This window comes from Cucumis melo, chromosome 9 (assembly GCF_025177605.1).
Source record: "Cucumis melo cultivar AY chromosome 9, USDA_Cmelo_AY_1.0, whole genome shotgun sequence".
Taxonomy (NCBI): Eukaryota; Viridiplantae; Streptophyta; class Magnoliopsida; order Cucurbitales; family Cucurbitaceae; genus Cucumis; species Cucumis melo.
In genome coordinates, this window is record NC_066865.1 from 18,922,739 (window position 1) to 18,949,576 (window position 26,838).

Here is a 26,838-nt window from a genome sequence, read left to right on the forward strand (position 1 = left end):
AATAATTTTTTAAAAAATTTATATTCTAAATCTAGTACACGAATTTTGTATATTTAATTTAACAAATCCTCCTAATTTTCGTAAAACAATTTGTCTTAATTCATTTAAATACAACCTGAAATTTTCAAAATTTTAAAGTAATTATTACGATTAAATAAATTATTGTTTTTCTTTTTAAAATAAAAATTATAATGAATTAATGAAGAGAAAATAAGGAAGAAAAAAGAGAAAAGACTACATTTTGAAATTGTATTGGGTAGCACTATGAGAAGAGGTTTTAACAATTATGACACATACTTTTTAAATTTTGCAAATATGACAAATTTTAATCTTTAAAATATTTTGGAGATATTTTTTACTTTAAAATTTTTATTATTCCCAAACTGCCCCCTACATTCTTTCCTCTTTATTGATCATCTCTCTTAGATGTTTCATCTTCCACTTTCTCAATTCTTCTTTTTTGTAAACCTCTATATCATATTTGTATTCATAATTAAAAATTAATCTAATAATAAAAAATGTTTGTTTTTCTCAAACACTATTTTTCGGTTGGTTTTCTGTAGGTTCTTTTAAAAAAAAAAAACTATCGTTAATTCAATCTCTATTTTCGACATCTTTATCTTCTTCTTCTTTCATTTTTCACCATTTTTTATCCAGATTTTCGATAATCATTTTTTGTTAAATCTAAGTCCTTTCTTTAAACTTCTTTCAAATGGTTGCTTTCAAACACGACAACATTCTCACTTCTTAAAATACATTCCATCTTAAATATTTTATTATTCTCAAACTACCATTCAATAACTTATTTGTTCTCCTGTTTTTATGCAATTCAATGTAGTATTATTAAGTATATGAATGATGTAACTTAGTGTAACAAACACATAATATGTATCAAAATGTACTAGTGAAGTATATTAAGTGTATCATCAGAATCTCAAGTGTATTTTAACCAATCAAATGTATCAGTAGATATAGAAAATATACCAACAGTACATCAAGGGTATCAAACATATGAACTGCATCAAGTATATTAAATCTGTCGAGTGTATCGGTGAAAGTATAAAATGTTTATCAGTAGTGTATTAAGTGTATCAAACTTATTAAGTGTATTAAACCTAATCAAGTGTATCGATAATGTAATATATCATACTTAGTGCATCAAGTGTCCTTAATTGATTAAGTATATTTTCAAAGTTTAACAAATGTATCAACAACATATCAAGTGTATCAAACCAATGATGTGTATCAAGTGTTATTTAATTCATCGAGCGTATCAACAAAGCATAACAAGTATACCAACAACACATCAAGTGTGTCAACCATACATCGATTGTATCAACCACACATCGAGTGTATCAACCACACATCGAATGATGCGAGAAAATGTTGATAACCCTAGTGGGTAGATTTGTAATTTTTCATTTTTCATTTTTCAAATGTGGACTAGGCTTGAATTTTACCATTCTTGTAAATTTAAAAGTAATGTGCTATGGACCTAATTTATCAAACTAATTTTGCTAAATTTGCAAGAACCCCTTTTGAAAAAGTATGAACATAATTTGGGAAAAAAAATTCTAGATTCAAAATTTAATTGAAATAAATCTTAAATTAAATCTCGCCATTAAATTGATTTTTTTAAAAGAAAAGTCTTATACATTTAAAATTTAAATAATTTTAAAAATATTTGTTATACATCTTTTCAAGTTATTTAAGGATTTAAAAGTTATATAATTTAATACTAAATCGTCTAATTTGGTTTTGTTTTGGTTTTCTATCAATTTAATAAAATTTGTTTTTAGAAATTTATTTAACTTAAATTTATCATAAATAATTTAGATATAGATAGATCAGTTTTAAAATAAAATATTTGAAAATGTAAAAAACAAATAAAAGAATAAAAACAAATAAAAGACATAAAATTTATAAAAAAAAAAGTTAAATAAGAGTACTAAATGCCTAAACTAATCATAATTAATATTTAATTAAAATTAATTTCGTAAATAAAATAAATTTAAAACAATATTTATTTTAAGATATTAAATTAATTAAAAACAAATGAGATTTAATAAATAAAAGAGTAAAATTTTAAAAATAAATGAAATAATAAAACTCTGGTAAAATTGAAGAGGTAGAGTTATGGGGAGTTGAATATGGTTTAAGAAGGAGAGAGAAGGAAGGAAAGTTAACGAAAGTTATGATAAACCCTTCCCCAAATAAAGGTTGGGTTACTATAAACCAACCTAATAGTAATAATCTTTGGACCAAACGTTTTCTCAGGGATTATAAAGTTACTTTTAAAACTTTAAGAACCAAATATGGAAACGTCATATTTTAACCAAAAGAGATTTAAGAGAATAGTTTATTAAAAACATCAGGCACCGACCTCATACAAAGAAACAATTTCTATAGGTCCAGTAGAGTTATATAAGAACTCTGCTCACTAAACATAAATAACTTCAAACAACACCTCCACCTTCACCTTCAGTGATGAAAGCTAAAAACTAATTTACAAAGAAAAGGACAAAGAAATTCATGGTACCTGGTGAAATGAAAGCACACTTGGTGAATCAATTCTTACTATCACATCATCCTCACCACCCGATTCCTCACTTGAATCATCCCTTACATTTCTCTCATTAGGAAGTGCTTTTTCTTGTGGGGGTCTAACGTTGCTTATTGGTAACTTTCTTGCATCAAGCCTCTTCTTCAATGTAGCAGCTCCTTCTGATTTTACATATGGAAGGGAAACACCTTTATGTGAACCAATCACAGGATTCGACCGGCTATGAGATGGTTCCGTAACATTGCCAGGAAAACTCTTAGTCCGCTGACGAAAATCAACCTTGAAGGAAAAACATGATGGAAACAAAACCAAAATGAAGGACTGAAATATTGTGACAACCTAAGAAACTACAAGGAAACACTTTTACTAAGTAGGGAATTTCATAGAATCAAGAATTAACTAGTATGTCATTAGAAAATAATTTAGAGTGAAATTTGATGCAATATAACTGAACATACCATGCTACCGTATATGCTTAGTTGCATGGCCTTTGCAGACAAGCTATGAGCTGGACGCTCAGTTCGTTCAGATTTCTGCTTCTGTGGTGGTCTAGGTTTAGAAAGCATTTCAGGCCAACTCATAAGACCTGAGTGATCTCTGCTTAGAGATCTTTGAGGGTGATCAAGAGAATGAATAAAAGATGACGACCGATTTAGATTTTCATCTGATTGAAGGGCAGCCATGTCAAAAACGATCACTCTTGATCTTGTTTCAACTTCATAATAGGAACCTTGATGAGAAAAACTAGAACCACTCATCCCTATAAGAATCAATCAATAGCAAGTATTGACAATTATTTCTCTCTTTTCAAAACAATAATAATAAATCAGAAAACACATCCACGGTAAGAAACATAAAGAGTTATTCTAGGAACAAAATCATGTCAAATAATATGTATCAAGTGGTTCGGTATTTATTATAACCAAATAAAGCGATTCATGGAGAACTAGTTTTAAAAAACCATTAATTACAAGTACAAATACAACGGTTGCACACGCACACATTTGATAAGACATTGCACAAACTTGGTAGAAAGCTCTATTTTATATTTTTATAAGAAACGGATAAAATTGATCCTTGTAATTTGACTCTTTCTACCAGCTCTAGTTATAGTTTGCGTCATTCAAACAGCATAAAGGTATAGTTTGGTTACCTGAGTTTTCCATATTGTGGAAGCTTGGATTCCTGTGCGAGAACAATACAGCAGGTGATGCAATAAGTTCCTCTTGGATGCCATGACTTTTGATAAATCCTTCCAACAAAAGGCCAATAGAATGGGGTGGAATTTCTATTGTTTCTCCTGCTATATGCGTAGTCATTACTGACCTTTCAACAACAAGAACTCTCAGATCTCTCATTTCCATTTTCTCAAATACTTGTGGAAGCAAAAGTTTGGCAAGAACAATGGAACTTTCCTGCAAGGAAACCCGACCAAAATAAGCATTGCCAATTCTACTGATGCATCATAAGTAAGAGAAATATGCTCCTTGCACACAATGGCTTCAAGTCTTCTGTGAGATCTAAATAACAGGATATTCAAATGGATGAATGTCCAATGTTTACCGTTCGACATTTGATAGGAAGTCGGGATCCAGAACAATAGTACTACAAAAACAAAGTTCTGTGGTCAATGGTAATACCTGCCACAAGAAGTCTTCAACCGAAGGGTCTGATCTAAGTATTGAAAGAAACTTGTCATGTTCAATAAAAAAAGAGAGAACAACAGAATCTGTAATCATGTCACAGAGGCATGGCTTCCCAGTAAGCAATTCATATAGGCCCAAAGTGCTTCCATGAGTAAATGTGGGGTGCAAGGAGAACTTGTTTCTCATGCTCTTACTTATCCACTGCAAGAAAAAATAATCAAAATGAAACAAAGGAAGAGCAATAAAATTGATGTCAAATTCAGAAACGCGATAAACAAGATAGGATATACAAACGCTCTTACCTTTACCACTCCGTTGGATATAAGCCAAACCCCACTAGGCTTTGAACCTTCCTTGTAAAGTGTTACACCACGTAGTTTCATCACTTCTTTTGTTGAAACTTCAAGTGGTTCGCGCACTAAAGGAGGAAGTGCCCCAAGAAATGGATGGGCACTGATTAAGTTCCGCATTTTTGGAATCTTTAACAAAGGAGGATTTCGTAGAAGCCTTTTCAAGTCGGTCTGCAGTAAAAGAAGCAGCACTTTATAAACAAGGATCAGTAACTGCAACAGTAAACGAGTGAAAGAAACATCAAAAGAACCTGAACAGCATCATGAAGATGCAACATCTCTTTCTCTTCTAATAGGCCAACCTTCTCCAGATTTTGGACATATTCAATTAAATGGTTGAGCACCGAATATGTTACTTGTCTGGTTTTAACAACACGCAAAACCTGAAAAGAAGATGCCAACTACGCATGTTATAGCAACTTACTAAAGCTTATAATCATGAAGAAACAAGCAAAAAAAGAAGGAGCAAAACAAAGAAAACACATTATTACTTCACTTTATAGATAATCCGACCCTTGAAACTTAAAAGATAAGGTTGGGATGTTGTGGAGAAAGAAAGATAATAACCGAAAAGTAATACCTAGGTAGACAAAAAATTTAATGACCATCGCCCATCAGTTCATTCCTGCTAAATTATACTACTTCGAAGTCAAAGTAAGTAGGAAGGATTTGTAGAGCATAAACCGAATGGACTTTGCATAGACGAGACAACAGACACCCACCAGCAAATAGCTGTATAAATTATGCACATATATGAGAGCCCTAAAGTAATATATTGTAACATTACAATAAAAAAGCAATAACTTAAGGATCCATTAGATAATATTTCATTATTAATTTTCTGTTTTTAAACTTATACTTGTTTCATTGTAATTTTCTTGCTATGGTTTTCATATTTCTGGTGGTTAAAGATGCAGACCATAGCAATCAAATGCAATTATTCCTGCCATAGTTAACTGAATACAAAAAATACTTCCGTTTAGCTAAGAGATCGTTTAATTTGTTGTTAGAGGGCAAGAATCACTTCCACCAAGTTACATTCAAGGGTAAGAACTGAGCTCCACAAATAATCAAAAGGTGACCACTTAATTTGTTAGTGAAGAAGCAGTTACTCCTTAATCCTTTCTAACCATGAAAGCAAAAAAGAAGCTCTACATTTATAAAACAACAGAAGCATTTTTTATTTTTTATTTTTTCACTTTTGGCATGATGGACCTATAAAATGGAACATAGAAAGCACACGTGTTCCAACCAAAGATAGCCAAAACGAAGGACCATAGTTCCTATAGCTCAGATATATATGAAAAAATACACGTCCAGCGCTAATCTTCAACTAGGAGAAAATATCATATCCAACTTGATACAGAAATAATTTGTTTGTGCTACAATAATAAATTTGTAAAATATATCACTTTACTCTTCATTCATCTTATAGAGACTTGGCCTTGTTAATTTCTCATGCAGAGAATGTTAGTCAACTTCAATTAGTTCACTCATGACATTCAGGATCAGCAGTAATATGAAAGGTGGCTTGATATTTAGATCAAAGTGGGCCAGTGGCCATCCAAAATCACATATCCAAAGCATGCTCAAAGGAGTTTTCCGATGTCCAATACTAAGTGCTCAAAGTAGTACATCCCCGCCTCCTGGCTCCTACAGCTCGACAAAAAAGCCCTAGGAGTGTACCCATAAAATGGGCAATCTAATAAAATGTTGATCCTTTACCTGTCCCGGTTATTGATTTTTCTTTAAGTGTTATGTAGAGCGAAGGAATGTTGGATAAGGATATGAGTTGATAATATAATTCAAAAGCGAATAACAAATGTGAAGGATGGAACGTGTTATAATTGATCTACTTCCATGTAATCAGAAATAATAAAGCACAATATCAATCATAGTTGGCTAACAATAATAAAGAGAAAGGACCCCTATTACAAAATTTCTCATGAAATATGCACACTTCTTACAAACCTGAGGAAATGTCTCACGAACATCTTCTAGAAAATTTCGTGCTTCTTCACCCTCAGCTTCACTTTCATTAATTACAGTAGAAGCAATATCACTATCACCTGAATATCACAAACATATACATTTTACATCATGCTGAATGTAAATTAACAGTATAATCGTTAAAAGTATAGCATTCCAAAGGTTGAGAAAATTTGAATGAAGAACTAGATTCAGAACACATCAAGTGGCTCACAGTAAAAAACCAATGTAAGTAATTAACAAACAGAATTCTCATGAAAAGGTATAAAACAAATTAAATAATGGGTAATTGCAATGGGTAGAATTTTAAGACTAATTAATTAAATCTATAGCAATTTTTTGAGAAATCCAAATATAACAAAATCTATCAACGATAGCATCTACTGCTAATAGACCCCTATAAGTGATATAGTTTTAGCTATAGAGTTTATCACTGATAGACTTTGAAAGTTGGATCTAAATTTTGTTTTATCTACACATTCTTTTCCATTATATCATATCTGCTAATACTTTGAGCTTGATTGCTATATTCATAACTATACCTTAAACAATTACCCCATATTGATATAGCAAAGGGATTGCTACTGTTACTGATATATAACAAAATTTGCCTTCAATACTAATTTAAGCTTTTGGGTGAATCGGTAGTTTAATACAACGATGCTACTATATGAGGCACAAGTAATCCCTATAATGCTACTATATGCATGCTCATCCAGGATTTTCAAAATTATTATCAAAAACCAAATGTAAGGGTCCAAATTGAATTCTTAAGCAACTACTTGAGAAGAGATATATCATTCTTAAGGGCATGCTGCTCACAGAAAATATCCTTTAGTTTAGAATACTTAAAAGCCATAGGAAAGCAGGGAATGAAAAACCTAAATAAACGGTCCTAGCTATCATTGGAAGCCATTTAGTTACCTATAAACTCATGAAGCTGCTGTCTTGCAATTCGATGTGCACGAAGAAATGCAGCACAAATATAACATCCGGACTCTAATCTTTCCACAGTGAAATATGTAACCAACTTCTGAGGGAAAACGCTTGTCTGGAAGAACTTGTAATAGTTTGGAAAGTGGACATTAGACTTTAAACCTTTCCAATCACATAAGGGCTCATATGCAACCTGATCAAGGGCTTCATCCACAGATTGCATCAAGATATTGGCAGTACTTTGTGTTATCCTTCCCTCATCAAGCATACCCCAGTAAGCAGCTTGAACACCTAATGATAAATGATTTTTAGTTACTTAATTCATAACATCATACTCACATGGAAGCAAGTCCAACAACACAGAAGATCCATAAGTGAATTAAGTTTTATGGATATTTAACTTTTTAATGCTTTTCATTGGTGTACTCTAAGGATTATAGTGTCTCTAGAGTCCGCACTAGTCACTAATTGGAAATTCTTTTTGTAATCCACCAAAATTTTTATCTTACTTTATATATATATATATATATTCATCCATTTCATTTTGCTATGATAACCCAAACTTTCATTGAGAGAAAAATGGAAAACAAGGACATAAGAATAAAAACATGCCCAGAAGAAGGAACCTCCCAATAACTCTAATCAAGTAAATAAGACCTAAAGAATAATTACAAAAAGTCTTCATCACTGGCATCCAAAGAGAAACATAGAACCTAACAAGGATCAAACATTACTAGGTCATGCTCTATCCCTCCAGAAGTCCTATTATTCCAAACCCCCACAAACCCCACAACATTGCATGATGAACTTCCACATGCCATAAAAACTTCCCATTCTCCAGAAAAGGCAAAGGCAAATGAAGAAGTAAAGTTTTCATGTTTCCTTGTTATAAAAAAATCACAGAAGGTAAAAGGAAAGTTCGGGATATATAGATAACTAAACTTCTATTAGATATATGTGTACAATAATTTATCAACAGAAAGTAAAAAAGAATCAGAATATGTTTGAAGAAAATAAACAGATCAATATTCAATAAACAAAGAGAAAATGACTCATCAAAATTAATCCATCGATTTTAAGAAAATTAAAAGCCCATCAATTGATATTTAAATCCTGAATTAAGTATGTCAACTTGTGATCTTTTCAGCTTTTAGCCTTGACAATTTGCAGAAAGTAATTTTTGTTTTCATTTATATCCAATCAAGCACAAGCAAAATAAAAGACAACAAGGATGTTACTATACATAGAAAGGAGATCAAGGAGCAAATTTTCACTAGGAAAGGGAGAACAACAACTCAGATAGAAGAAATCAAAGAAAGAGCTGTGAATGTACTTTCGACAGTCGAGGCTCAGTCATTTGACCCCATCTTGGATCATACAGGTTAAATTTCTAATACTTCTGTAGCTGTTAGAATTTAGCCCATTCAGCACCAACCTTAGACTTCACACATAAGGCTGAGAATCAAACCTGCCTTATGTTGAACTTGAGAGTTTTATCATGTATTCATTCTTATTTTATTTTGATATATTCACCTTTTTAATTCTTTATATATAAGAGTTTAAAAGATAGGCTTATTTTTCTTTCATTTACTGTAGTATTTATCTAGTAGCTTTTTTTTTTTTTTTTTTTTTTTTGCTTTTGTAAACCTAAACTTATGTTGGACTCCATACTTAGGGTAATATCTTTTTCTTCTTCCTCCTCTGCCACTTCTCTATTTAATAAGCTCCTCAATCAGGATCCTTTGAAGTTATAAGTTCGATCCAAGAACACTATACTTATACCAAAAGAAAAGTCGGAATGTATTACTATGAATGAATCTTGTAACTACTAGACTAATTATGAAAAAAATGTTTGTTCAATAAAACCTTATAGATTTTCACCTACAAAACTTCCAAATATACTATCCATTGCTTCCATCAGATGCTTTTACTCCAAAGGTTTCAGCAAATGAACCTTTTAACCTGTATTGATATCACTAAATTGAAGGTTGAGATTTTATTCTGGCTTGAAAAGGTTAAAATTTAAATCAAGAAAATGACATAATATTTAAACTTACAAATAGTGAACAGAGCTGTAGCAACATAAGCTAACTTTACCATTCAAAAGTCGCAGACGAATGTCTCTCAAATTCATAAATCGGACATTTTGATCACTTTCAAATGCATTGTGAGGGTGCAGTGGCTCCCCCTCCACGTGACTGAGACTCGTAATATGTCTTTTAACTGTAGCCCAGTCTGCAGGTCCCAATTCCTCATCATCTCCAAGATCTCCAAAGGCGCCCAATGCTTTGTTCAGCATCTCGTATTTTGTATAATCCAATATACGTTTCTAGAATGATTAGACAAAAATAAAAATTAAGTGGAAAAGAGTAACTGTCTTTTTTGGAAAGCTCATCAAGATATGTTGATAGTGTTTGATGGGAATGAGATTGAGGGTGTGAAAGTATGAATAAAAAGTCAAATTTACTGTAAACATTATCTCAAAGTTTTGGGTCCAGTAGTAGTTTAACACGGTATCAGTATCTAAGTAGGAGATTTTATCTTCAAACGACTTTAATAATATTTCATCTCCAATTACTTTTGATAATCACTTGTTGAACCTTGCGCTAATATTTATTTCTTGTGCTAATATTATTTCTAAAAGTGAGGGTAGGGGTGTTCATTGGCCAGTTAGTCAATTTTTGGACTCAAACGAACTTCAAAAACTGATATGCCGGAAAACTGTTGATAGGTAAGCTTTTGAAAGTTTTTCGATGCCAAGTCAACAATCGACCAACCATGGTTGTGGCCAAAATTGACCTGAAGTGAAAACTTCGGTGAACTACCAAGAACGAAAAAAACTGCGAAAAAGGAGAATGGAAAAGAGAAAGGGAGAAGGGGAGGTGACTACCATACAACTCAAGTGCGTTTGACAGACAAGTATCAAAATTCTACTGCATTTCCCTTTGTGCCATCGGTAAATTGAAGAAAGGGTGAAAAGAATTAAATAAAAAAGTGGGTCAGTTTTGGTCGATCAAGTTGGTTTTTCAATGTCGTTTGGTCATCCCCAAGTGAGAAAGAGTGTGAAAATGTAAATGCAAGAGGGAACAATAAAGTATGAATAAGAGAGTTATTTGATAGTATGAGGTTCCATCTCAAAACCAATTGCAACGAGAGGAGTAGCTCATCTATCTTATAAAGAGTTTGAGTCCCCTTTGTTTTTCCAATATGGTATTCTCAACATGCCTCCTCAAGATGGTGCCTCTTTTAGGTTCACTAGTCTTGATTGGATCACAATTTTTTTTTATTGAACCAAATGCTGGTTTGGGCTTTTTGGGCTCTAATACTATATTCCATCTCAAAACCAATTGGCAATGAGAGTAGTAGCTCACCTATCTTATAAAGAGTTTGAATCCTTTTGTTTTTCCAATGGGGGATTCACAACAAGAATAAAATAGGCCAAAGTGAGCTTAGCTCAATAGTAATTGACATGACGCGTCATCCTAGAGGTAGGAGGTTCAATCTCTCATCCTCTTAATTGTTGTACTAAAAAAATGAATAAATAAAAATAAGAGAATGAAATGGATGGTTGAAGAATTAGATGGGCGATCTATGGCTATAATGGAAGGGTCAAATCAACCCTGCAAGGTATCTATCTTGTAGTGAACTAAAAATGAAAAACTTAGATAATATATTCCTTTGTATAGAATTGAATAATCTAAATGTTTACTAATAAAGAACTGAAAAATGTAAAAAGGTTATTGACAGAATTTTAGAGCTAGTTGATCGTGAGACAGAAGATAAAACCAAAGGACTCCATAAACGAGGGGGGAAAATGCAAAAGATGCACTTAGAAGATAAGAGTTTCACCTTAGCCATGGAGAGCTTGTCCATGTTGAGAAGATGTAAAATGAATTGTGTGGTCGAACCATTTACAATAAGCGTCAAGAATACAATTCCACCCGTGAAAAAAACAAACTGTTCAAATTTGCTGGTCAATATGTGATCCGCAAGTCTTCTTCAAAGATTAACATAAATAGAACGGTGTTAAACATTAATGGTCCAACTACTAACCAGAGTTCCAGTTTCTGAACTGATGTACAATGATTGGTCACTTGATCGCTGAAATAACAAGAGTTTACAAATAAGGAGAAATTGAAATTACACAAGCTAAAACATTGTGCACTGGAATTGAATAATATCATAAAAATTATTGAAAAATGAAGCAATTTACCTAAGATCAATGAGGTATACACGAATATTGCTAGTAATTCTTTGAACATGGGACTATGGACTAGGCATCTAAGTCATAAATGAAAGGTCTTCCATTTACATCCCAGATTTTTAAGTTGTCACACAAGTACACAATCAAACATCAGCAAGCAGAAGATCCGTTGGCTAAGCCGCTAAGCCACTAAGGGCTATTAGATGAATGTGTAGTTACCAGTATTCTCAAAGGCCAAGATCTTGTGAACTTGATCCTTATTTTATCCTCAACAGATGAGGGTAAGTTGAAATCTAAGGTTAATTAATGAAGTCCGCGGAAAGTAAATAAACTTATGTGAGACCTCCTATTATGCATACTTACATAAGGAAGGGCAAAAAGAGGAACTTACATTTGACAGCTGGTTAGTAAAACACAAAAAAGGTTGCTGGTACGGATTGTGGATTCTGTTAAGCGGTTTATGTAGGGTTTTGGTGAGAGAGTGTGGATAATTTTTTGAAGGAGCTGGAAGCACTCTCTGGAGAGACAAAAACCTCCCCAATTAGCCGAGTAGTTACTTATTTACTAATTACTTGTTTTCCTTTTTTACGCCACTCGGTTATCTTGGATACTTGTAAAAACTTGGCAATCTTAGTATTGAATGCATGACTGGAAACAGGGATTTCCCTGTTTCTCTGTTGAAGTAGAAACAAAATTAACTATTCGTTCCTTGAACTATTTACATAAATAGCTTAAGTCTCTAGGTTTATCTAGAAGATTGTAAATAAGTACCTCAAAAGAAAAGCTCTAGAAACACCATAGAATTTCTTTAGGATCCAAGAAATTCTCAAATTCTACAGAATTTCTTTAGATAAGGATAATCTCGTAGGAATATCTAGAATAGTTTAGATCCTAGAAATCATAGAAAATCCTCTTGATTGAGCTCCATGAATCTCACACCTATAAATAGGAGTTGTATCTTCATTTGAAGCAAAAAAGCAAAGAAAGGAAGAAAGAAGAAAGAAGAAAGGAAAGGGACTTAGACAAACTAAGAGCGAAAGGTGAGTTGGTGAGTTTTGAGAGAGTGAAAAAGTATTCTCTTAAAATGTCCATCTTTACACATTCTTAATAAAAGTTTCTATCTTTCAAGTGATTGTCTCTCCTCCTTTTGTGCCAATTTTTTCAACTCTCCGTACTTGTTGGGTTTTACCGAGTCCAAATGGAATTGGATGCCTGATACTTAGTGATCTAATACTGGTTTTTTTTCTCCTTTTCTTTACCATAAACAATTTAATGAAAAAGATACAAAATTACTGGAGGGAGAGAAAAAGAAGCCTAAAAAGCAATCACTAAAATGAAAACCCCTATTAGTTACCACTAGTTCAAAAGCTAAAACTATTAGACTTGACCGTGTTTGGTCATATTATGTCAACAAGATATCAACCAGCTAATATCCAAATGTTCACATGCAAGGTTGAAATGTAGCTTCATGTCACGTCCTTTGTACTTCTTATCTTGAATAATATGAACTGCCATTCAAATTTTACTCATGCTTCAACAATCTACATAGATGGAAAGAGTATGTGAAGAGATTCATTAGGTCCATCCAATTACTTTCACATCTTTCCTTTTATTTCCTATGAAGTTAAAAAACTCAAAATCAATAATAATGCATTTGATTTTTTAGTTCTTTAATCCTAGATTTGTGAAATAGTTTAATTGTCACCATGAAAATCAAAATGCTAGCAGTTGGGAAAACATATTGTAACGCCTCAAGCCCAAGATTCAGAATTTAGATCTCAAACATTCCCCTGCATTCCCTGCGACCTGACAACATACTTGTCTTAAAGGCTTACTAAAGCGAAAGTTTTCTACACAACCAACACGAGTCATTTCAACATGCTTTGTCTTCACTCATATGCATCCTAGAAAATTTCCCAAGAGGTTACTCAACATAGAGTTATTCCGAGCTAAGCACGCTTAACTTTGGAGTTTCTATGATTGAGCCACTGAAAAGGAAGGTGCACCTTGTTGGTATGGGTATTAACTCTTAATTCTTTGAAGCGTTTCTTAACCTTATTTTTATGTCCTTAGGATCCCTCTCATTCAAATGTGATATCGGATCATTCATATCCTTGTCCCCTCCTAAAATCAGAGTGTTACACATATTGATGAGCTTATTCTTACGAAAAGATGATCAGTTTATAAACATATATCGAAGATGAATATTAGCATTTATTTGAAAAGCTTGCCTTAACTGACAGTGAAAGTGACAGAGCAACAGCTCCACGCAGACCTGACCATATTAGTATTGTAGCTTCTTTCCAATCCAAGCCATATCCAAAATACCGCAGAAATGGATACAATACTCCAACAACTATAAATCGAGAAGCTTGCACAAACACATAAAGTAGAATGAGGTAGCCCCATGAAGCTCCTGTAACATAAAAATAGAAGTATGAGGCTCAAAAATAATAAAAATTCAAATAATAAATATATTCAAAATAGAAAATGTAAGCACGAGTACTGAAGAACCACCTTCTCTTCTTTATCCAAAATAAAAGTATTCGTACATCAAAATCACATAATATTATTATTTTATTTGGAACTGTGGTAACTCTTTAGCAGGAAGTAACAATTTGAAGAATTAAAGAAAATGGAGAGAAAGAAAAGAAAACCCCAAGAAATAGAGTCCAACACTAACTATGAAAAGGATTCCACTCCTAAAGGACCAATGTCATAAGTACAAAACAGTCTAGTGACCAACGCCCAGACACAAGCACATGCTGTTATACATTATGCCTTCATTATACATTCTCAACTGAGTCTTACCCTTACTCTCTTCCTCAATTTCCTTTTTCTTCCCCTTTTTCTTGTGCTTCTTATTTCTTATTTATTTTCTTAACCAAACATCAAACTCCCGTAGATAAATGAAAAGGAACTAAAACGTTTAAAGGACACCAATTCCAAAAAGAAGGGAATAATACATTTTCGAACAGAGAGGAGTGAAAAGATGATTAAAAACAGAAAGAAGCTGTAAAGATACTAAGATATACCTTATTTTATTTTATTGAATTACCCCAACGAATTATAATATAGAAAATAGGAAATTCCTTGCAGAAATTTGATCACAAAAGATCAAATAATTCAAACCTAACTTCTAATTACTAAGACGTACTCCAATCAAGGACCCAACCAAGAATTAAGAATTAAGGAACAAACTGCAATAATGAAATTGACAGAAACAATTAATAAAAATACTGGAACCCTCTGCTTCTCCCGTTGCACGGACGAAGGCAGCCTCTATTTTTCTGGAATAATTTCCCCCCTTTTTTCCATCGTCTTCCCTCCCTTTTATGCTGCGTTCCTAACCAATTAATGGGAGAGATCTCCTCCTATATTCTCTCCCTTTAATTCTGCATTGCTAACAAATTAATGGGAGAGATCTCCTCCTATATTCTCTCCTATATTCTCGCATGAGTGGTCAATATTATCCTTTTTAATTCTTCTACTGTATTTAAATAATATTGGAGGCCTAACGTCACTCTCCTCCTCCAAATCCACCTTGTCCTCAAGGTGGAAACCAGGGAACTGTTCTTTAAACTCAGTGCAGTCTTCCCAAGTAGCTTCGTGTGGAGGCAGCCCCTTCCAACTGATGAGGACCTCCCAATTTTTTGTGGCTGGATTTTCCGGTATCCCACATCTCCTCCGGTTGTGTGATCCACTCATGATTCGCATTTATAAAGGGACCCAGCTGTTGTGCTTGATGATGGTTTCCGAGTGCCTTTTTCAACTAAAACACATGGAAAACAGGGTGTATAGTTGCCGAACTAGGAAGCTCCAATTTATAAGCCACTACTCCAATCCTCTCCATGATCTTGTATGGCCTAAATACTCGGGTGACAGCTTCTCGTTCCTTCTCCTTCTCAACGAAAGTTGCCTATATGGCCTGATTTTAAGGAACACTAATTCTCCAATTTGAAACTCCACGTCCCTTCGTTTCAAATCAGCATATATTTTCATCCTCTCTTGGGCAATTCGTAGGTGTTCCTTAAGAGCTCCCAAGGCAATATCTCTATCCTTCAACTGTTGGTCGAGCATGGAATTTGGGGTTTCCATGTCTCCATATTGAATCAAGGGTGGTGGTCGTCTTCCGTAAACAGCTTGAAATGGAGTGACACCAATTGAGTTGTGGTATGTTGTATTGTACCAATATTATGCCCAATGCAACCAGCTACTCCATTCCTTTGGCTTCTCCCCACAAACATCGCAAATAGACCTCTACACTCTTATTCACTACTTCGGTTTGGCCTCAGATTGTGGATGGTATGCCGAGCTCCTGTGCAGCCTAGCTAGTACCCTGCCAGTTTAAACATCTCATTCCAAAAATGGCTGAGAAAAATCTTATCCCAATCAGAAAAGATGGATCTAGGGTAGCCGTGCAATCTGACCACTTCTTTTACAAAAACTTCTGCTACTGACTTAGCTGTATAAGGATGCTTCAAGGCTATGAAATGTGCATACTTGCTCATCCGATCCACCACTACAAAAATCACTTCCCATCCTGCTGATTTTGGTAACCCCTCTATGAAGTCCATTGAAATGTCTGACCAGATTGCATTTGGAATTTCAAGTGGCATTAACAGCCCTGCCGGGGATAATGCTAAAGTCTTGTTCCTCTGACAGATTAAGCATTCTTCACAATATTTCTTGATGTCTTTCTTCGTACCTTCCTAATATAATTCCACTGCTATCCTCTTATAAGTGCGTAGGAAACCTGTGTCCTCCGAATACTGAATCATGGTATGTGTGCATGATTGTCGGTAATAAAGAAGAAGTCTTTAAAAGAACTAACCTCCCCTTGAATTGCAATGCTCCTTGCTGCAAGGAGAAATTTGGAACTTTCTCCTTTTTCTCATTTATTTTTCTTCTGATTTCCCTTAAGGCCTGGTCTTTTTCGACCTCATTCTGAATTATTGCCAAATCCAACAAGGCTGGAGCTGAAAGGTGGTTTAGATGCACTGTGGGAGGGACTCTTGACAGTGCGTCAGCAACCTTATTCTCTAAACCTGGCTTGTAAACACCTCAATCGAATATCCCAGCAATTTAGCAATCCTTTTTTTATATTGGGGCTGAATTACTCACTGCTCCAATAGAAACTTTAATGATCTTTGGTCTGTCTTTATTGTAAATTTCTTCCCCAATAAATACGGTCTCCATCTCTGTACTGCAAACACCACTGCTATTAATTCTCTCTCATAGACCGGCCTTGCTCTGTCCTTCGCACATAAGGTTTTGCTGAAGTACGCTACCGGTCTTTTGGTCTGAATTAAAACAGCTCCAACACCAAATCCTGAGGCGTCTATCTCTATTTCAAATGGTAGGTTGAAATTAGGCATATCCAAAACCGGCAAGGTCATCATAGCCATCTTTAGTTTTTCGAATGCCTCACTTGCCTCTTCAGCCCACTTATAAGCTCCCGCTTTCAATAACTACGTCAGGGGCCCAACAATACTGCCATAGTTATTGACAAATCTCCTATAACCTGTCAACCCCAAGAATCCTCAAATCTTTCGAACGTTAGTAGGAATTGGCCATTCCTTAATGGCTTTTATTTTCTCTGGGTCAACTTCTATTCCCTTCTCAGATACGAAATGCCCTAAATATCCTATGCGAGCCCCTTGGCAAAGCTGCATTTACCAAGGTTAGCATAAAGTGCATTTTCCCGGAGTATCTCTAACACCACTTCTAAATGTTGCACATGCTCTTCTAAGTCCCGGTTGTATACCAGAATATCATCAAAGAAAACTAGCACAAAACGCCACATGTAGGGTTTGAATATGTGGTTCATCAATGCTTGGAAGGTAGCCGGAGCATTGGTTAACCTGAATGGCATCACCAAGAATTCATAGTGACCTTCGTGAGTGCAAAAAGCAATTTTCTCTATATCTCCCGGATGCATTCTTATTTGATGATAACCAACCTTCAAGTCTATTTTATAAAACATGTTGGCCACATTTAGTTCATCAAAAAGTTCCTCAATCAACGGAATTGGAAATTTATCCGGAATAGTTACATTGTTCAATGCTCTATAATCCACGTAAAACCGTCAACTCCCACCCTTCTTCTTTACTAACAATACAGGGCTGGAATACGGGCTGGTACTAGGCCTTATGATGCCCAACTTCAACATCTCGTCAACTAACTTCTCCATCTCTTCCTTTCGGTGATGCGCATACCAATTTGGCCTCACATTGATCGGATCTGTGCCTCTTTTAAGATAAATGTGATGCTCAATGTCCCTTTTTGGAGGTAATTTTTCGGGCCAATCAAACACATCATAGAATCGGTTCAGCAAAGGGGAGATAGTATTTTCAACGGTTGATACTACTTCCTCATCACAAATCTCCTCCGCAGACAACCCTCCTTCTAAGGCTCGACACTCTACTAGAAAGCCTTAAACCTCCGCTCCCCACATTTTCATCATGTTCTTCAAACTAACTCTCTTCTTGGTTAAGTTGGGATCTCCTTTAATTACTATCTTCCTCCCTTCATGTAGAAAAGACATCACCAAGTTCCTCCAATCTACTTTAGCGACTCCTAAAGAGTGCAGCCATTGCGTAACAGGGACAACATCTACCCCACCTAGTTCCAAGGGTAAGAAGCTATCTATGATTTTCCATTCACCCACCATTACTTCAAGTCTACCACAAATGCCTTTTCCCTTTACTGTAGTACCCGATCCCAAAATCACTCTATAATTGGCCGTACCTTTTGTTGGTATGTCTAATGCAGTGACCAGTTTTTCAGCAATGAAATTGTGGGTAGCCCCACAATCAATAAGAACCACTACATCTTCTCCCTTTATCTTCCCTTTCACCTACATCGTTCCCGGGTTGGTCAACCTTACAACCGAATTGCTGGATAACTCAATATTCAGATTCTCCACATTCTCGACTTCAATGGCCTTAACTTCAGTTTCAGCATCTTAAAATTCTTCTTCAAGAATTTCAAGTTCCTCTCCACTCTCCCTTACCACCAGCATTTTGAGCTCCTTTTGTTCTTTAGCCTTACGTCTATGGTCGGCATGGTATTTCTCGTCACACCTAAAACATAATCCTTTTTCCCTCCGTGACTGAAATTCAACATCGGACAGTCTTTTCATTGGACTTTCTCGCCGGTTCTCCCCTGCAGTAACTCCTCTCAATATTATAGTTCTCATCGGCCAACTTCCCACATTTTGTGTCTCGTTAGGCGTCATCGGGGTATTCTTTACATTAGGTAAACTGAATTTTGGTTTCCATCCATATGCACTACTCAACCCACACTCTCTCCTAACCATCTCCATATTCTCAATCTTCAATGCAAGATTCATCATCTGAGCCAACCCAATGGGCCCCAGAGTATCCACTTCCATCTTCAACCATGGGCTAAGCCCATTCATAAACATCTCCTCTAACACCACCGTTTGAAGAAATACTACCAAAGCCAACAACTTATCAAATTTGTTACAATACTCTTCAACTGTTGTTTCTTGCTTGATTGACAAGAATCTACCAACTAGCGTCCCATCTCGAATGGTTTGGAATCGTACTAACATCCGTGCTTCAAGTCATCCCAATTTTTGAAAGCTTCCAACTCATCATTCGAACGATACCAATCCAGGGCCATCAAAACTGATGACTGCTATTGTCAAATTTTTCGAATCAGTCAGGTCATGGATTTTGAAGAACCGGTCTGCTCAGAACAACCACGAGTCAGGATCAGTTTCATTAAATATTGGCATCTCCACTTTCTTGAACTTACTTCGATCCAGAGGTTTGACGTCTTCGTGTCTCTTATTCGTCTTTGAGTCGTTAGCAACTTCAGATAACATTGTATCGCCACTCTTCGTATGACTAGTAGAGCTCTCCATCGTCTTCCCTGCCAGTGAATTATCACGGATTATCCCTTCAATATACTTCAGAATTACTTGCTGTTGCTGGTGTTGCTTATCGATTTGAGAATTCATCTCCTTAATGCTTTTCATCAACAGTGACAAGTTCTCATCAATGATCGGCAACCTCTAGAGTTCTTGCTCCACCAATTCCATCCTCTCCTCCATCTTCCTTGTCATTGTCGTTTATGATCCCAGGTTTCAGGCTCTGATACCAATTTGTAAAGATACTAAGATGTACCTTATTTTATTGAATTACCCCAACGAATTACAATTTAGAAAATAGGAAATTCCTTGCAGAAATTTGATCACAGAAGATCAAATAATTCAAACCTAACTTCTAAGTACTGAGACGCACACCAATCAAGGACCCAACGAAGAATTAAGAATTAAGGAACAAACTGCAATAATGAAATTGACAAAAACAATTAATAAAAATACTGGAACCCTCTGCTTCTCCTGTTGCACGGACAAAGGCAGCCTCTATTTTTCTGGAATAATTTCTCCTTTTTTTCCGTCATCTTCCCTCCCTTGTATTCTGCATTCCTAACCAATTAACGGGAGAGATCTCCTCCTATATTCTCTCCCTTTAATTCTGCATTGCTAACAAATTAATGAGAGAGATCTCCTCCTATATTCTCTCCTATATTCTCGCGTGGTTGGTCAATATTATCCTTTTTAATTCTTCTACTATATTTAAATAATATTGGAGGACTAGCAAAAGCATAGCCGGGGATATTCATGCATCCAATTTAACAAACATCCTTCATTTTTTTTTAAGCATTTCTGATCGATACAGATTATTTAGAAGTAATATTTGTAGTTGTTTTGTAGTTTTCTTTTGTTGTTAGTTTTTAGTTGTTAATAGACAATTCCTGACAGCAGAAAGGCTGGTGCAGGTCAAGTGCATGCTGTTCCAATCAAGGTTTTGGGTTTGCAGAAGACAGGAGCCGCTATTTTGGAAGTTCTGATGCATTGGGATGGAGGACATGCAACATGCGAGTGTACGATGATTTTCCTGTTCAGTTTACAGAGTTTACACTTGAGCACAAGATGGCTTATTAAATCAGGTAGTGACTGAGCTTGATATGAGTGAGCTATATCATAACCATCCTCTTCAATTCCCAAGTCATGTGGGAATTATATCTCTATTTGTCAGAAAAGGAAAAAAGAAAACATTTTTGAAGTGATATTTTTACCATTATCAAGAATTCCTTCGCTTCCAAGAACACCTTCAGCGATAACAACTCCACTGCAAAAGAAACTTATTATTATTTTATTTGTAACTGGGGTAACTCTTAAGCAGGAAGTAACAATTTGTTGAACACAGTGAAGAAAATTTAAATAAGAGACTGGAATTAAAGTACATATTATGGGAACTCTTGCATTCTACAACTGCTTTGAAGGCAAGAAGTAACATGGACTAACTCATGGATTTTATTCCATCAGAACCAACTAGCTTATGTATTAGACTGGGAAGAGTAGGAAGATTTACGACAGCATTGAAAATAAAATGAAAAGGGGCTAGGTCATGAGCTATAAAGTACTAAAATGATGTAAAAAAGTAGGACAGGCTCTACAAAAAGACATATTTTCAAACCTCTAAACAAAAAAAGGAATCTTTGGAGTTGGTACTTCCAAAAAAATATCTGAAGTTTTGGGCTCCAAAAGGACTAGAATTTATTTAGTTTTTTTTACTAAGCCCCTAAGGAGATTTTGATTATGAATAAGAAGCTCGTACTCATATCTTGTGCAATAGCAAATAAGTGAGAATAAGACATCTTAAGCAAGTGAGTGAAGGTGAGGATATAAAAGAATGCCTTTTCTTGAAGTGGTCATACCGGTGGTTTCTCTTTTATTTAGTACAACAAATGTAAGGTATAGAAATTTGAACCTTCGACTTCAAAAAAAAGAGGACATGCCAATTACGCCGAGTTATGCTCATGTCGGCCTTCATACAAGTACTTTGAAAATAAAACTTCTGTTTTGAAAAATATGAAGCTACTTGATCCGAAAAGCATCCCTGGAGGACCATCATCACTAAGATGGTTTTCACTGTTAACCCCCAAAAAACGTCCCACAAAACTACTGAAGAAATCATGGGATCAGGTAGAAGACATTTAGCACACAGGAGAGGAGAGAAGAGGAGACAGGAAGAAGAAAAACCATGAAAGTACAAATATGGACATTTTGAGACAACACGCTTACACTCTTTTACCCTCAGTTATCTGCTTGACTGCTTCTTCTTTACGCACACAAATTCTAAGCATCACATATAACAATCTATATGCTAAATCACTCTCGCTTACAGCTCCAATGACTAAGCATTCACAATTATTAGATCATATCACATTCACAAGGTTATCAACTAATTGAGTCAAGGATAATTTCCATGCAATCAACAAGTAACATGTTCACCTTTAGCATGTCAACACAGAAAAGAGGTGGATTATTCATATTGAAAGCAATAAACAAGAAACCGGCTTACGTGGAAATCCGAGAACCGGGAGAAAAATCAAGATGTTTTTAGTTTTATTATTTTTCTGATATTCATACGATAGGTACAAGAGGAAATAAATAGAAAAGTACAAAGAGATAAAAAAGTAAAGAATATTTAGGGTAAATCTTCTCAATGGGCTAAGCCCACTAATTCTAATAATTCTAACACTCCCCCTCAAGTTGGGACGTAAATATCAATGAGGCCCAACTTGCAAACACAAAAGTCGAAGTTTGGTCTGAGAAGCCCCTTGGTGAGGACATCAGCAACCTGTCAGCTCGAAGGGATGTACAGAATGCATATGCTCCCACTGTCAAGTCTTTCTTTGATGAAATGCCGATCAATCTCAACATGTTTAGTTCTATCATGCTGAACTGAGTTGTTAGCAATACTAATAACAGCTTTATTATCAGAAAAGAGCTTCAATGGAGTTTCACATTCCTGATGAAGATTAGACAAGACTTTCTGGAGCCAAATTTCCTCACATATTCCCACTCTCATAGCTCTATATTCGGCCTCAGCACTGCTCCTGGCCACAACACTTTGCTTCTTACTCCTCCAAGTTACAAGATTGCCCCAAACAAAGGTACAATAACCGGAGGTAGACTTTCTGTTAACAATAGATCCTGCCCAATCCGAGTCAGTATATGTCTCATTGGTTTTTTTGTTTGTCTTTCTAAACATCAACCATTTACCAGGTGTCGTTTTTAAATATCTCAGAATTCTTTTGACAGCTTCCATGTGTTCCTTCTAGGGAGCCTGCATAAACTGGCTGACAGCACTCACAGCAAAGGAAATATCAGAAGGAGTATGAGATAAGTAAATTAATTTACCCACGAGGCGCTGATATTGTTCTTTATCAACTGGAACTTGATCATCAGAGTTTTCTAGTTTACAGTTGAATTCAATAGGAGTGTCAGCGAGACGACATCCCAACATACCTGTCTCGGTTAGCAGATCAAGGGTGTATTTTCTCTGAGACATGGAGATGCCTTCTTTAGATCTGGCCACCTCCATTCCAAGGAATTCAGATTTTCCAAATCCTTGATTTCAAATTCATTACCCATTCTCTGCTTAAGTTGACTGATTTCTGCCTGATCATCTCCGACAAAACGATGTCATCCACATAAACTATCAGAACTGCAATCTTCCCTGTCTCGGAAACTTTTGTAAATAAAATGTGATCAGAGTGTCCCTGACTGTAGCCTTGGGACTTAACAAAAGTAGTGAATCTGTTAAACCATGCTCTGAGTGACTGTTTTAGACCATATAAGGATTTCTGGAGTCTACAAACCTGTTGACCAAACTAGACTTCAAAATCAGGCAGAGGGCTCATATGGACCTCCTCTACTAGATCTCCATTCAGAAAAGCATTTTTAACATCCAGCTGATATAGAGGTCAATCTTTGTTTACAACAACAGAAAGGACTCTGACAGTATTCAACTTAGCAACAGGAGAAAAAGTTTCTAAATAATCAACACCATGGGTTTGAGTAAATCCTTTTGCAACTAACCTCGCCTTGTGTCTGTCAAGTGTTCCATCTGCTTTGTATTTGAGAGTGAACACCCATTTGCATCCCATAGGCTTGTGTCCCTTGGGTAGAGCGCAGATCTCCCAAGTGTTATTCTTTTCAAAAGCTTTCATCTCTTACATGACAGCATTCTTCCATTCAGGGCACTCTAAAGCAATATGAATATTTTTCGGTATTGTGGTAGAGTCATGGCTGGCAGTAAAAGCTATGAACTGTGGTGAGAGATTCTTGTATGACACATAATTAGATATGGAGTGCTTTGTACAAGACCTAGTACCTTTTCTCAGTGCAATAGGAAGATCAAGAGAAGGATCATACTTTTCAAGTTTCCCTGTATGACCCCGTTCAGCTTCATTGTTACTGGTTTCTGTTCTGACCTCAGTCTCATCACCATTGTTCTTTTTTTCCACATTTTCAAGAACAGCAACATCAGACCTGTCATTCTCATTCATTGTATTGTTAGTGCAAGGTTCAGTAGAATTTTCCATACCTTGATCTCAAGGAGGTTTGGAGTCTTGGACTGGAGCCGGTGGCTGATTGGTAGGGGACCCGACTTCCTTTCTGAGATTCCTCCTGTAATATGTTTCCCAAGGAACTTGGTTTGTAGGTAGAATTATAGGGTGAGGATCAATGTCAGACACAGTACTAGGAGTAGGCTCGATAAATTCAAAGGTGTTGTTAGACTCTTCACTCACACTCTCCCCCTGAAGATGGCTAACGGGAAAATAGGGTCGATCCTCATAGAAAGTAACATCCATGTGACAAAGTATTTCCTGGACGGCGGGTGAAAGCATTTATAACCACGCTGGTGAAGGGGATACCCAACAAACACACAAGCCTGAGCCCGAGGGGTGAATTTGGTCTGATTAGGGCCAAAACTATAAACATAAGTGGTACACCTAAACACAAGAAGAGGAACCTCTGAAACAAGACGAGTAGAAGGGTAGGATTCTTTAAGACATTCTAAGGGAGTTTGAAGGTGGAGGATACGAGAAGACATTCTATTAATTAAATGAGCTGCTGTGAGAATAGCATCTCCCCACAGGTATGAAGGAAGGGAAGTGGAAAGCATAAGGGAACGGGCTACTTCCAAAAGGTGATGATTTTTTCGCTCGGCCACTCCATTTTGTTGAGGAGTGTAGGCGCATAAGTTTTGGTGAACAATCCCCTTAGAGGCTAGAAATTCACTAAGGTTATGGTTTTGGAATTCCCGACCATTATCACTCCGAAGAATAGCAATTTTTTTATGGAATTGTGTTTCAATGGTGTGAGAAGTTTTGGAAAATAGCGGAAACCTCAGATTTATCGGTGATAAGGTAGACCCAGGTAAGACGGGTATGTTCATCAATGAAGGTTACAAACCACCTTTTCCCAGATGAGGTGGTGACCTTGGAGGGACCCCAAACGTCACTATGGATAAGGGTGAACGGTTGTGTGGGTTTATATGGTTGTGAGGGAAAAGAAACACGATGTTGTTTTGCCCGAATGCACACATCACAAGATAACGAGGAGACATCTATTTTAAGAAATAGATGGGGAAACAAATATTTCATATACGTAAAGTTCGGGTGACCTAACCGAAAATGCCACAACATAAAGTCATGTTCAGAGGTGCTAAAATAGGAAGACAGTAAACTAGTCGTAGAGATACTACTACCGGAAGTATCATCATTAAGGATGTAAAGTCCCCTGCTATGCTGGACAGTGCCAATCGTCCTCCCCGAATTCAAGTCCTAAAAGCAAACAGACTCCGGTAAGAAAGTAGCTTTACAGTGCAACTCACGGGAGATCTTACTGATAGATAACAAATTGTAAGAAAGCTTAGGCACATGCAAAACATTCTGGAGGGAGAAACCGTCAAAGAGGACTATTCGTCCTTTCCCAGCAATCGAGGCTAAAGAGTCATCGGCTATCCAGATTTTCTCATTACCGGCACAAGGGTATAAGAGACAAAGTGCTCAGAGTAACCTGTCAAGTGATCTGTGGCCCCCGAGTCCAAAATCCAGGGATTCGTCCCATCAACACTAATAAGGCCAAGGGATACCTGATTGAGCAATGGCGCTTAGAGTAGGAGAGCTGATCTGACTAGCAGTAGGGCCAATGGCTGAGAGGAGCTAGCAGTCTCCCTAACATCGGTACGCCCTTAGTTCTGTTGCTCGTTGGAGGAACGTTTGTTACCTTTTGGGGGCCGACCGTGGAGTTTCCAAAGCTGATCCTTGGTATGCCGTTGTTTCTTGCAGTGCTCACAAACGAGGATTGGTTTCCCATTATCATGGGTCAAGGATTGAGCACTAAAGGCAACAGAGTTAGTTATATAATTTGAAGGCACATGAGGAAGCGAAATTACCGGGTTCTTGGAATACATCGGTAGATCGGTCTCTGCCAAGGATGTACTAACTTCAAAAACAGCTCTCCTGTAGGTTTGATTAATCCCGAGACCACGAACATATGGCTGTCCATAACGGGAGGGTGCCAATGACTCGCCCGCTTCAATCCCCGATTTGTTATGGTGTTGGTCATCCCCGTTCCTATAGAAGAAAGGTTGCTGTAAAGAGTCAACGGACAGATTTGCACTGCTGTACAGATTTGACAGTTTTGAAGGTTGCTGTCCGGCAGCGCGTGTGGCGGCGGATGACCGGAAGGGTGAGACAGACAACGACGCATAGAAGCGGATGGGATGGGCAATGCGATTAATGGACGGCGGCACGTGAAGTCGTTTTTGGCCGGAAGGTTGTGCAGACGGTGGCAAGGGTTGGCCCATTGGATAGATAGGTGGCGTCTGAATCCGTTGGAGTAGTTTTTCCATGGTGGTGTCCACGGCGGCGGCGGCTGTTTTGGTTCGGGTGATTCCTAAAGTTTTTTCTAGGGTTTCGTTGTTGCTTCGCTCTGATACCATATTAAAAGCAATAAACAAGAAACCGGCTTACGTGGAAACCCGAGAACCGGGAGAAAAACCACGATATTTTTAGTTTTATTATTTTTCTGATATTCATACAATAGGTACAAGAGGGAATAAATAGAAAAGTACAAAGAGATAAAAAAAAGGAAAGAATATTTAGGGTAAATCTTCCCAATGGGCTAAGCCCACTAATTCTAATAATTCTAACAATTCATAAACCAACCAAGCAATAAAAATGATGCATCTACTCACGCCAACCTTACTATTACCACTAAAGAAAAGCAGAATATGAATGTTCAATTCAAGC

At 36.3% G+C, this 26,838-nt stretch overlaps 2 protein-coding genes across 5 annotated transcripts in view; both read right to left on the minus strand.

The window, feature by feature from the left end:
• Positions 1–2,329: 2,329 nt before the first annotated feature.
• The window catches only part of LOC103504147 (sodium/hydrogen exchanger 8), a 30,725-nt gene continuing 6,216 nt past the window's right edge, over positions 2,330–26,838 (minus strand). The window contains exons 11-23 of the mRNA XM_008468622.3: positions 20,803–20,855; positions 13,920–14,104; positions 11,538–11,585; positions 11,334–11,441; positions 9,582–9,813; positions 7,473–7,775; positions 6,531–6,628; positions 4,811–4,942; positions 4,512–4,730; positions 4,204–4,410; positions 3,717–3,978; positions 3,022–3,323; positions 2,330–2,842 (exon numbers count right to left, since the gene is read on the minus strand). Coding sequence (XP_008466844.1) covers positions 2,531–2,842; positions 3,022–3,323; positions 3,717–3,978; positions 4,204–4,410; positions 4,512–4,730; positions 4,811–4,942; positions 6,531–6,628; positions 7,473–7,775; positions 9,582–9,813; positions 11,334–11,441; positions 11,538–11,585; positions 13,920–14,104; positions 20,803–20,855 — 2,461 coding nt within the window. The 3' untranslated portion in view covers positions 2,330–2,530. The remainder of the gene's footprint in view (positions 2,843–3,021; positions 3,324–3,716; positions 3,979–4,203; positions 4,411–4,511; positions 4,731–4,810; positions 4,943–6,530; positions 6,629–7,472; positions 7,776–9,581; positions 9,814–11,333; positions 11,442–11,537; positions 11,586–13,919; positions 14,105–20,802; positions 20,856–26,838) is intronic.
• LOC127151047 (uncharacterized) lies at positions 22,115–26,836 on the minus strand. 4 transcript variants are annotated; one of them, XM_051090362.1, is made up of 2 exons: positions 23,910–26,836; positions 22,115–23,824 (listed from the first exon to the last, which is right to left on the minus strand). In XM_051090362.1, exon 1 carries the CDS (start codon positions 26,526–26,528, stop codon positions 25,776–25,778), a length of 753 nt encoding a protein of 250 aa, XP_050946319.1. In that variant the 5' UTR covers positions 26,529–26,836; the 3' UTR covers positions 22,115–23,824; positions 23,910–25,775. The 4 variants fall into 4 exon arrangements, with proteins under 4 accessions (XP_050946319.1, XP_050946318.1, XP_050946322.1 ...); XM_051090361.1 differs by having other exon boundaries at positions 22,115–23,837; XM_051090365.1 differs by having other exon boundaries at positions 22,115–22,872; positions 23,042–26,836.

What these genes read in the sequence shown, in the direction of transcription:
- LOC127151047 (XM_051090362.1), bottom strand. Translation starts at nt 26,528, where the DNA reads ATGGTATCAGAGCGAAGCAACAACGAAACCCTAGAAAAAACTTTAGGA.